The sequence below is a fragment of the Platalea leucorodia genome (genome assembly GCF_965183815.1).
Source record: "Platalea leucorodia genome assembly, chromosome: 5".
Lineage (NCBI taxonomy): Eukaryota > Metazoa > Chordata > Aves > Pelecaniformes > Threskiornithidae > Platalea > Platalea leucorodia.
Genome location: NC_138827.1, coordinates 90,837,019 through 90,850,141, shown reverse-complemented (window position 1 = coordinate 90,850,141; position 13,123 = coordinate 90,837,019). Strand labels below are relative to the sequence as shown.

General features: G+C 40.0%; 1 protein-coding gene across 1 annotated transcript in view; it reads right to left on the bottom strand.

Moving 5' to 3' along the window:
- The window catches only part of KALRN (kalirin RhoGEF kinase), a gene marked incomplete at its 5' end in the record, with an annotated part of 528,347 nt that overhangs the window by 260,968 nt on the left and 254,256 nt on the right, over positions 1-13,123 (bottom strand). The window contains one exon of the mRNA XM_082311480.1: positions 8,840-9,070. Coding sequence (XP_082167606.1) covers positions 8,840-9,070 — 231 coding nt within the window. The remainder of the gene's footprint in view (positions 1-8,839; positions 9,071-13,123) is intronic.

Below are 13,123 nucleotides of genomic sequence, written 5' to 3'. Positions count from 1 at the left end.
GTACTACTGTTATTGTTACTTCTTAAAGTTACAGGAAATAAAGCCTTCTGGCATTCCAGCCTACATTTATTCAAAGACCTTATTTTTCTCCATGTCCTTGGTGACAATTACTCATTCTAGCAACTGCTTTCAAAAAATATACATATTTCTAGAGAAAACTCTACTTCATTTCTCTTCTTTCACAACTGCAGCCCTACTATTTTTGTAGGCCTAATCAGTAACAGACAAGCCTGATTCTATCTCCTCCTTTGCCATGACAATGAGAGCCAACGATGCCTTTCAGAAACAATAAACTACACATCATATTTTCAGGGATGCTGACATGCAAACAATCCTGGGATAGAAATAGACAATAAGGATATGCTATATAAGGAGGATGATTCTGCTTAAGCATAACAGCAAATTTTAGCAGTTTGCCTAGGACTGACTTCCTTGCAATTTGCTGCAAAGCAAATCCTGGATCAGAAAGGCACTGAGAGGCCTGGCATGATGGCTAGAGGTTCTCCACACCACACAGGACTGGGCTCTTGCATCCTAATACATCTGACCCAATATTAGGTAGCAAACTGAAGGTCTTGTCTGAAGAGCCTACCTTATCATTCTTTCCCCAACAGTCAACAGTAAGAGAGGGAAGTATCCAGGGTACAATTCAGATCTTAGGCAGACTGAGTCATTCTCTGAAGATGCCAGTGTCTCTCCGTTGACTATAAAAGGAGACTATGCATTAGGCTCCTGACTTGGATGATTCAGTTACCTCCTAAAGAGAGGCGGGATAAATCCAGACCATGGATATTTACATCTATCTACAGAGAATTAACTGTATCTTTATATCACCCTCTCCATTTCTTCATTCTATGAATTATTTCCTCTTCATCCACTATGAGGTAGATTCAAAACGTCAAAGAGTCAGTAGGATTTCAGAGGGTTTCCAGAAGGCCTTCTTAGAGTTTCCTAAGCTCTCAGTAAGAATCCAAACATTTGCAGTTCAGGAAATAGCAAAACAGACCATTTGAAAGGACCAGGTCTTGAAGGACAGACAGTACTCTAAACAAGAATAACACTTTTTGGGACACAAAGGATTATTTTTTTTTTTTTTTTTCAGTTCCTCTTCTCACTTCAGTAGGTTCAGAGATCAAGCTGGCTAGTTCAGATTTCTTCAGATCCTATTTCCCAAGACAGCTGTAGAGCTCATCAAAGTGTTCTCGCACTGCTTGTACATCAATGGTAAGTAAACTTCAGTTGGTAACTGAAGCTGGCCCCTGAAGTTTGATATCCCTAACACTACTGCTCTGTGTGTAAATTAAAAAGTGATCATTATTATTTTTTAATCAGTGACTCTTTAAAAGCACAAAGAACAATTGTCTTCTTGGCTTAATAACTATATAGAGGAAGAAAGACACAAAGGTTGTTTCCAGATAATTTCAAGTTACACTTTAAATCAAATTATGAAGAGGATAGAGTGTTGTTAATCAGTAACCCTTAAGGAATTCCCAGAATAAATATCAACCAATGAAAATGTAATCATTTAAACCTGTAGTTCTTTGTGAAGAGTTCTGGCACAAAACCCACAAGATAATACTGATCTATATTTAAAGAGCATTGTCAGAAGTTTAGAACAGAGCTCCCTCTCTCTCACGTGAGTTTGAAGTATTTAAAGCAATTAAATTTTTAGGCTGATAGCCTGAGACATCTCTGAGGTGTTTTTATACCATACACTGATCACTGTTTACAGGGTGCAAATGTGACTGCCTGGACAGAAACACAGAGCCTAGCTCTATACCAACAGCCATTGTCTGAACATGCTTAAACATCAAAGTGCCACGTATTTGCTTTCCTCACTTGGGAAGCTATGCTGTGGCCCTTCAAAGGGCAGATTTCTATGCCAGAGTCACTGGTAAAGGGGAAAAATGCATGTTATTTCTTTCAGCTGTGTTCTTTTTCCAAGAACCCTGTCCTGTTTGGTTTGGACAACCCTAAGCACACTGTCCATAAACGCTCTGTGTCTTTGCAAGCTAAAGGAACTAGAGAAACATCCATATGAAATCACTAGATACTGAAGAAATATGTAGGCAATACTCTCCTTCCTAGCACGGCTGCCTTGTGGGGCAAATCCAACACAATCTGGTTATTGAGTAATAGGGACTGTATAGCCGTGCAAGGTGCTCTTATTCTACTACTCTCTCTGCTGCCACCAGAGCTGAGAGATACATATATAGCCAGTAGAAATCATCTGAAACTCCTACGTAATCCTATGCTACTGTGGGTTCAAATTAAGGAATGACAGTCCTTTTTTAACAGTTCAAAATAAGCAACTAAGTCACTCAGCAACCCTTGTGTTATTTAAATGTCCATGTCATTATTAATTCATTTTGTAATATCTGCAGGATACTAATCAGCCCAAATATACCACCACTTTACTGTCAAATCAGTATCAGTGTTGGTTACTTGTTAGTCCTCTTCAGGAGATGAGTGGGGCCACAAATCTCTTCATTGCCTAGACTTGCACTCTAATCGCCTGAAAATGTGCCAGTTCCTGTGGCAGGAACAAAAGGAATGGAACGAAAATTGCTCTAAAGAAGCAGTTGCCAAGATGTTTTATAGCATGGTCTGTGAGGAAGAGTGGAAACAAACAAGCAAACAAACAAAAAATCCTTTTACTACAAACGTACCATCCTTACTGCATGAATAATAAAGAAGACAAGTACTAAATAAGAGGCTGTTAAGGATATAACATGGATTTGGAAACAGCTGCACATCTTATTAAGTTAGTCCTTTAGAGCTATGTAGGTAAAAGTTGTATGGTCAATAAGAAAAAAGTGGTATGACCAATCAGAATTGTGTGGAGAGATATTTATATCAGATAATAAACCAGGTGTGGACACTCTGGCCTCAACAATTGCTGGAAGGATGGGGTTAGTGAAAACAGAGGTATTTACCTCTCAGTCACGGATAACAAAAGTTTGTTTTCTCTCCTGTTACATCCCATTGGAAGAAGGTTGCCAAGTAGTTTCACCAGTACTGACTCCTGAGTTCCTTTTTCATTAATTTTTGGGGACAATACAACCATAGTTAGAACCTTTACTCACTATCAAGTAATACTTCAACCTTATGGCTGGTAAGGTTACATATACCTTCTAAGCTCAGAGGAAGTACAGCAGTAATACTTTGAAAATGTAAACATATAAGTGACAAACATTAAATGCATCTCATTACTTGATAAATTTACCAAAAGGGCTATGAAAATTCTCTGTGCTTTGAATTGTAATGTTTTAATTACTGATCTGTCAGTGGTAGCTATTTACAGGCTAAATCTGCTCAGATGGTGCACAGAGCATGTGATGTATTTTTGCATGGTGCTGTGGCTGAAGTCATATGGTAGGAAATATAATCTTGACTTGATTATAATAGTTTTTTTTTCTTAGCAATTTTTTACACATAAATCTCTTGTTTTACAAGACCCAATGAAGGTATTATTGTAAACAAAGCATTAAAGGAGTTATATAGTCTGATTTCTTCTGTCTTTGAAACAAACTATGACAAGTTGGAAAACTACAGAATTTTGGAGAACTCTTCATTGCCTTGAAGTGATCAAACCAACTAAGTGTATGTGTTCGTGGTGGGGGATGTACGGACCTAATCCTCTAAAATCTTGTGTGAGAGCTAAATGAATCATGCACTGCCTCTAATATCCTAGCATTCTTCTGCAAATGGACTACATAGATCACATGCGTCACCTAAAGTGTTCAGCATTCTCAGATAGTGTATGGAGACAGATAGATGTTGGCAAGACATTTTTCCATAAAAGTGATGGCAGGATCATGCCCTGATCTGTTTTCTTGGCCAGTAAAAGCCAGACACATTACAAGTTAATGCTTGGTTATGAAGAGAGACAGCCTTTCCTCTGCAATACTTTGCAGTCTCCCACAACGATGGCAGCTGGTAAATGTAATGATAGCAGTATGGCCACATGGCCTTTTTATCCATAACCAGAGGCAGATAACCACACAAGGAAACCAAAGCTATACCCATTAATGTGTCTGGGCATGAAGCCAAGCGAATGCAGATCCACAAATTCACAGAAATCCAGGTGACCCTGACACTAGTCTAGCTTGACCTTTTCAATAACCAAGAGGATTTGAGACATCAGTACAGCTGGTATAGCAACAGTCCTAGCTTTCTTAATATGTGCCTACCCTCTTGCCAGTAAGCGCTTGTTAGCGTCATCTTGCTGTTTACCACTGGTCTTCACCTGGCGTGATGGGACTGTTCCATTTTGCCATGCAGAGCCACGCCAGCCAACTCAAGGCTTTGTACATAGCCAAGAAACTCCACCGGCACACACAGTACCGCTACATCCACCTATTTTCCAGCTCTTCCTTTACAGGCAACCATCACAACCGAAGTGAAGCAAGAAGGAAGCAGCACCAGCAGTGACCCTGAGAATCACGTGAATCTGTGGAGAAAAAGGCTGCCTGTGTCAGGCTAAGCGTTGGTGTCTATGTCTGGAAATGATGGAAAGACTGAGAATTTCTGTGAGAAGGAATGAAGCCTGCAGAATAAGAGTAGCAGTTTGACTATTTTGCCAGAAAAGTGCTTTAAAATACCAAGTTCAAGACTTGCACAAACCATTTCAATAATACGTCTGATGGGTCTCCATTTTCCTTCTACTTTAATAGGTATGCTTCAGGCTTTACAGCTTCACTTGAATGAGTTTATGAAGTGAGAGAATTCAGACAAAATTCTTGCCCATATGAAACAAAGGGGATGGGGGAAGCAACGGGGTGAAGAACAGCATTATAAACTCACTTCAGCTATTTCTAAGGCTGCTTGGTAACATCTGCTCATGGTACAACCCTTATGCTACCCTTGCTGTTTCACAGCGTTGCTGTTCACGGGAGCAAAGGGAACATATTAAAGTGGAGAAATGCATACAGAGGCAGACAGGGTAAATCAGGATCTATCAGTGGAAAGCAGTGGAAATTGGAGACAACATGAGAACAATTTCTAATCTCAACAGAAATGGAAATGGTGTTAATTTGCTGGTAAATAGTCTGCAGAAGGGGAAGACCCAGAGCAGGGAGGGGCAAAAAGGAAAAGCTACCAAAAATGGGCTGAAGCATCTGCAGCAATTACAGAATATCAGCATGAATGTCAAAGGGATTTTTTTCCTCCCTTGCAGGACAGAATCTCAGCACCTCCTCCCACAGCTGTGTTCTAAAAGGATCAAACAGCGCAGCTCTTCCCTATCTGAAATGATAGAGAACTTCTAAAAAACAACTGAAGCAATGAAGTATTTTACACGCTTGACAACCCAACATTCCTATAATGATCCCAAATATTCTTGGTGTTAAAAGAGTTCCTTGTCAGTTCCTGCCTGCGTAGAGCCTCGTAACAGCTCACAAATTGTCTTATCTGCTATCCCTTTTGTGTGAATGGTGCTCCATTTCCTGTGAAGGCTGCAAATGCAGTTTCACGCCATCTATTTTCTTTCCTTCTTTAAAATGCTATATATTTATAACTCATTGTCCTTAGCACACCATTATTTACCTTGGTTCACATGTACAAATTGATGTAATTGTATTAATACCTAGATGTAATAGCAAATAATCTTGTAAAATGTCTGATGGTGTAAGGTAGTGGTTACTTCTAATGACATTTTATAGCATAACATTTCTTACATTAATATTGTAAGATTATTAATATCCACAGTGTTTATTTAAACTTTTTTTTTTCTACAGCACAACTTGTATTTTGGTTATGACATGACTGTAGGGTGCTTGACTTTCTATCTCAGAATAAAAATCACTTTTATTTCTTTTAATCCATCATTTTGAATGTTTTCAGGTTTTGTGCAGTTCAAACTGAAATCTAGCTAGAATCAAAAGGATTTCCTTGACAGTGGGAAACTATCTGAGAACATAGCCCTGACCTGCCAGTAATGCATACAGCGTGTGCTCTGGTCTTGCAAATGGTGCAGAATACACCAGGAATGATATGAACGAGCCTTGTTTAACACAGCTTAACCCTTAAATCCAGTTCAACAGGCACACACTTGGCCTACATAAAGCCTTCATCCAGCTAACCTGTTTTGCAAGACCTCCCTATGAACTTTTGATATTGCATGCCTAAATACTTGATCCCTCTGGCAAGACTAACTAGAGTAGTTAGGTGAGGAATAATTGATCTCTCAAGATTCTTATGAATCTCTTCTTGGAGATGTGTCTTTACCAAAAGCTATTAATGCCATAAATGGCAGACTGAGAGGATGCAAAATAATCCTGGAGTCTGTATTAAGAACGTGCAACACAACAAAACCTGTCCCTATTCACATCTGTTTTTAAGACAAGATCGATACATAACAGCTGACATGAAGAGAAAGGTATAGATGAACAAGTGAGGGAGTATAAGTTCTGACATGGAGATCATCTGTCACCAGAATTTTTACTGCACTGGCCAAGAGCTGGAGAGGGTGAGCCACGGGACATCCTGATAGGGAAAACTGCATCTGTGAGAACATGCTTAATTTTGAGGTGGGTGGAAAGGGAAAGAGGAGCATCTTCCTTAGGGAAACTACACTGTATGGTTACTTGTCTAGAAGACAGCGAAGTCTAACAAACTCGGGGCTCTCCTGTCAGGATTTGTTCTCCCACGTCTTTTCTTTTTAGAGTTAAACCAGGAAGAACTTAGTTAAAGGTTATTAAATTTTGACAAGGCAACAAATTATTATAGATAAATATTACTTATGATTAGTGACAACGTACAGGTAGACAGCTTCACCTGCCAACTGATGGGCATTTAACAAACTAAGCATAATAGGAATTGCATGACAGATATATAGAAAGTGATTATTTTCAAAAAAAACCCCGTCAACATACTCAGATATATTCCTCCTCCTCATGGAATCTACACTTCATATTTCTGTTTAGCTGATAATTTCATTTATGAGTTACAAAGCATTTATCTTGAATAGTACAGATGTTTAGTGAACAGAATGATTCATCTCTTCCTCTCTACTTTCTAAGTAGGACAAAGAGATGCCTCCAGTAAGTGTGTGCTAGGACAGAAACATGTCTGTCATTAAGCTGTTGCTTCCCAGATAATAAGTACCCATTAAGAGAAAAATTTGGATAGATTGCTGCCAACAGAACTCACACAGAGTGATGCTCTCTAAAGTGATTGTACTCCAGTGACTCTTACTGCTTGTTTCTTTTCCTCTCACCAAAAGTCACAGCATATACAAAAGACCTGTTGCTTTTCAAAACCAGTGACATAGCCTCATTGCCTTGCAGTATTTGGGAAGTAAAAGTCTGAATGGGTTTCACGAACGAACCTCATAAACACTTCTACTGATTTCAGAAGATGTAAGAGAAAAAGTTTTGGGTTGGAAAGATTGAACAAAAGTGTCAATCACTCTAGGGGATGAAGAATCTCTAAGATAATATGGATTCTTATTAACAGTATATACCACAATTGGAAAAAGCATAACAACATCAGAATTTACAACCCTTGATTTTTAAGATTTTAACCCCAAAATTGTATTAACTTCATATAGTTTGCAGAGAGTATTCTAACTTAATTCCCAGTACATGCTCTATTTAATATATAGCTTATGAATTTCATTACCATGCAGTATGTTTGCTGACACATAATGAAAGTGAAGTTGCTTAAATTAAGCATCTGTTACATTCAATCCCAGTTTTAGTTTTATATACGTGGCATGAATATTTTTGTGGGTTTATATGAAAAACTGAGCAGGTAGAAATTCTGGCAAACTTTGAAGACTGCCAGAGAAATGGTCGTACATATGTGTAAAGGGTATCTAGAGCTGCAGTTCTGTCTGTGCTGGTGCACTTCAACTATGGCACTAACAGGACCACAAATTTGCATGTTGAATAAAAGTTGCCTGTCTCCTGTCCTTGCTGGTTCATGTCTATTTTGCATGTGACAGCTTTGTCGCTCTGTCTCCCCCTCATTTTTCACTTGGAGTAAGGCAATGACATAAAGAACCCCAGGGACATTAGAATGCTCCATAAACATGATTAGAGCATTCAGCCTCTTCATTTAAAGCAAGTACCATATTGCTACCAACATCTGCTTCAGACTGTAATGGGGCCCTTAAACAAACCACACCATCCTGAATGAGCAGAGTCCTGTAACATCTGTTGATTGTGCTTGCATATTTGGCAGCTACAAACATGGCATCTCATACTTACTGTCAGTTATGCAGTTGTGCTGGTATTCAGATGGATTCCTTTGGGAGAGAAAAGTTATTCGCCTAGAGCCTGAGTTCTCAGAGGTAAGCCTGTATTGTGCAAACTGTATTTCTGTGAGGTGGGCTCTGCACATTTCGGTGTGCAGTTCATTTGAGCCAGCAAACCCATAGCAGAGGTATGTGGACTCCATAAGTGGTAATAATGCAAAGATTATCTAAACACCACCACTAAAAGGTCTGTATCTGTACTGTTTCCACATAGGAAGGTGAAATACGCCACAGTTCAACTGCCTTTTACACTTGAAATTCTTTTTCTGTTAAACATCACTTTCTCAAGAACAGCAGAGTGCCTACAGCTAATTGCTCACTTGTGCAAAATCAACCACTGAAAATAGTATCACATTCTTGTGGGGAATGGACTGATCAATAAGCAAGGTACTGATTGATGATTTCCAACATGAAACTGAGAGGTACTGGAAGGCGCATTAGGCTTTTAGTATATTTCTAGCATAGATAGAGCTGTGTGTGAAATCTTGGTTATGGCAATATCCTCTAGCTGAGTCACCAAACAATCTTTATGGCTGCAAAGAAAGGACCATTCTTTATCCCCTTTAGTAATGATATTACCTGTTGAACATCCTGCTGGAAAACACAGAGCTGCAGCCTTTGATGTAGCCGGACCTTTCTGTGTTGCCAGATGCTCTCTAGGCGCCGCTGGTGATGCAGGACTTCATGTACCACATCCAACACCTGGTGAACAGCCTTAGAGTAGTTTGCAGTAGCAGTGAGGGATTCAGAATTCCCAGGGCTCAAGGGACGCTGTAGGACATCCAGCAAGGCTTTTCCATCCTGGCTCACCTGAGTGAAGAAAGGTCTACTTCACTGCACTGATACTTAAACATCCAATAGCTGACAGAGAACAGTCAAGCTGATTCTTTTTCCCCTGTGTGTTTTCCTTATTTTAGTCAAAAAGGAAGACAGACCTCGTAACATCTCTTTTTCACTTGTACTTACACATTCAGCACTTGCCTTTGCTTCCTAGTGGGCCTGCTGTGTCACTCAGCAGGAGCACAGACACTGCACTGCTGGGACTGCATACATAGAGACAGAGATCCCAAGACTACGTTCCGTTCTGACATTTGGGCACTGAAAATTCTTGACATACACTAGTTGATGACAGGTGGCATTTGCAATAGCGGGCCTATTTTTGTGAGGAGGTGGCATCTTAAGAAAACCACAGATGGCAGAGTCATTCATATTCTGTATGATAAGGGAGAGTCCTTTCTTCGTAGGATTACTAAGTACGTATATACGTTGAGAAGTGTGACATTCTGATTCTGTATTTCGTTCAGTGGCAGTGAAAAATAACTTAGTATATGATAGTGATTCTTTTCTTACCCAGGAACAGCTCAGAGGGACCTACAGTCTCCATTTTCAATGGGCTACAAAGTTTGTTGGCACATGCAAAGCCCTCTGCACACGTGCAACCTTTTTTGAGCATATTAAAACACATTTGCAGATACAGAGGCATTTGGGCATTAAAAAAACCAGAATGCCAGACTTTTTAACGCCAGATTTTTTCCTGGAACATTCCTGAAGCATTTTCATATTGCAGGGGCAAAATGAAAAATGGAACCATAAAAACCAAACTGCTATTTACAAGTGTGTGCATGCACTGGTTCTCTAAAAATGGCTTTTTGAAATATTTTTCAGTTGCAGATTGCAAAGTTAAAATTTTTGTTCAACAGAAATGGTAAATGAGGACACTACTGGAATCCCTCTCCTCTTCCCAGCCCACTTTTCTCTTCTCCCTCTGAAACAAACTGCAGTGAAAATAACAAGATTTTCTGAGAAGTGTTTTTATTTCTGTGCAATCACAATCACCAACCTTGCTAGAGAATGGCTTAATGAATTTTTTTCATCCAGTTTAAATTTTGAACATTATCAGTCACAGTTAAAACACATCTCAAGGATTTCCAAGTCTCATTTATTTCTGTATTATAAGTTGCTTGTTCAAATGTAGCAAATACCCTTTAATACCCAAACCTGTGTCTTTTGGCAAGCCATGCCACATCCCAGTCTGTTATAGCAGCATGTATCTGGTGCATTTTCAGAGAAATCAAGAGAGCCTTTGAGATTTATACTGGCAAAAGTGGGAGTCAAATGTCATCATATTATGTGACTATTAGGTGGGCTTAGGCAGATCCTTGGAGATTTTTTAAATATTCAGGGCAATTTGGAATTAGATCAGGAAATAACTGGGAAGTCCATAGGGAGTGGCTTTCCATACTCAAATTCAGTTGCTGCTGAAGACCATCTGGAACAATTTGCACATGCTGGAGCCTGCTGGGGTCACAGAGGGAATGATCACACTCGCCAACAGCAGTGGATAGTGGAGATATGAGGGAGGATTTTAGGAGGAAACACTGAGGCACAGGTGTTACCTTGGCAACGTTATGGAGGTGGCAATAGCTGCTAGGCAGGAAGAAGCAGCTTCTAGACAGGGAAGGAGACAAGGCGTACTACAACCTATTTTATCTGTGGGAAGATAATCAGCAACAATTTCATCACGGGGAACAAGAAACCGAGGGTATGCACACACTCGGGAGCAGCTTGTTAGACCAGAAACTCACTCTTTGCACTGGCTAAATTCACTGTGTGAATTCACTATGTTCCTGTTGCTGGTATTTAGGCTTACAGTTGGTCTGAATCTGTCCCTGGGTGGTGTTACAATGCTTTTAGTATAGTCCCTGCTGATTTACACTGATAGAAATCACAGCAGAATCAGGACTAACAATAAAGGTTCACAAGTTTACCAGTAAGAGATATGTGATGGCACAGACAGTATGACAGACATGCTTTACTCAGGACAACTTTTCTTGGAAACTTTGTGCCATAATATAGACCTATTCACATCTTCACCATCTCCCAACTGCAGGCCCTGCATGTCAGTTTTTTGCCTCCAAGAGGCATAATCCTGCAATTCTTCCGTTTTGAGGGGTCAGATCCTTGGGTGAAATATTCTGTATACTAATCATGACTGATCAAAACACCAGACTAAATTCAGTCGTCTTATAAGAAAGTGCTCTTCCAGAGCTGACTGGTGGATGAATATGGACAACAAAGCCTTTACAATAAAAAGTCTCAGTGGCAGGAGCAATGCAGAACAAAAAGAATGTTTCAAAGGCAACAGTTTATATGCCCCTGCTTCAACCAAAGCTGAGACAGGACAACGTTCTCCCAGATTTGTGGTGTAAGGTAAAGAGTAAATACACTTCTGCATTCTCTCTTACTCCTTTTTCTTCTATAGGATTTAGGCTATTATCTATTGCATGATAATTTGTTCCTGTTGTCTGTCTAAAAAGCCTCAGAGATTACAAGTTATGATTTTTCCCTGATGGGCACAGACTTGCAGTTACTCTCTGCACAGCCAGAGAGAAATGCCAGACTTCAAGTGCTTGTGTTGTCTTGCTAATAATCATTAACACAAATCAGAGGCTATTAGAAGTGTTCTCCTGCTCTCTGATTTACATGCTTGTCTGGTCATGCTGGAGTAAATATATGGCAAGCACTACAGTGACAATCAGGTAACCAGTGGTACTCAGTATTTGCAAGGATTACATACATATTCCAGAATTTCATATCGTCTGCAGCTCTGAAGTTCTTTGGCTTAAAAAGTTTCTTTTCTGAATGTATTTTTGTTGTGAATATTACTTCATTCTCAATCAATGGGCACAGAAGGTTTGTGCTCTCAGAGTTCTCCAATGAACAGATTTCAGAAAGGAAGGGAACAGCTTCACAAATGGAGAAGCTACCTACTGTGCTCTTTCAGTCATTTCCATGATCTCCTTGTAACTGCAAAAATAATCTCTTTTCATGTGAATCTTCTGAATTTTTCAAGGACTGTGCGAGGAGACAAGCATCAACAACCCAGCTTAGTTGCACCACTTCACTTAGGTCTCACTTATGATGTATTTTTAAGTAGTATTGCAAAAGCCTTAAACTGAATGGACCTGCACCCAGCATGACTTGCAGTCCCTGCAAGCTGTTAAGTGCCAGTGCTGCATTTGCCAAGACGAATTTGACCATTTCTCACTTATTTTGAAAAGTACAGAATTGCTGCTGGACTCTCTGGGAAGGTTTAACTCAACACCTGACACAACACACGTATACACCCCTGTCATATGATGATATTCCTGCATTTTGGCTTCATGGTAGGAGAAGGGCTAGGATGGGCAGTATGCAAATGCCTCTGTAAGAAGTTATGTGACCTTGGGTGAACCAAAAAATAGATTTTGTTGTACTAGTGGAATAATCTTCATGGTTGCTGTACACATAGCTAGGGAATAAGTTAAAATCTGTAGATATTCTATACAGTGGGTCAGAAAGGTCTCCAAAGCCTTGCAAGTGACTAGACTAATGGTGCCATCTGTGAAACAGCTGCAATTTGCACTAGGAAAAAAAGAAAAATTGGTCTTTACAGCAAATATATCATGCCTCTGGGAACAGACAGTAAAGTGCAGTTGATCAAGTCGCACTGAACAAGATGCTCTTACCATCAACCAGGCTCAAGCCTGACTGGAGAAAACCTTTCTCTCTCTCTCCCTCCTTGTCTTTACCAAATCAGTACAGTCCTCAGTAAGGGTGTCCCAAGTTTGTCTCCTGCTGTTCATCCACTAGAAACATCAGTGGGGCAACATAAACACACCCTGGCTAGAGACATCTAGAGGGAATGTTTTTGCAAGAGGGGAACCTGCCAAAGGCATACATCTCGTGTATCTTCTCCCTCCAGCACTGTTCTACTCAAAGGAAAAGCAAGAGCACCACTTGATTCTCAGAAGAAGGCCTGTTCTGGCAGCAGCTCCGCTTAGTGCAGGAGAGGATTGCTTAGCTGTGGATGGCATATCAGGC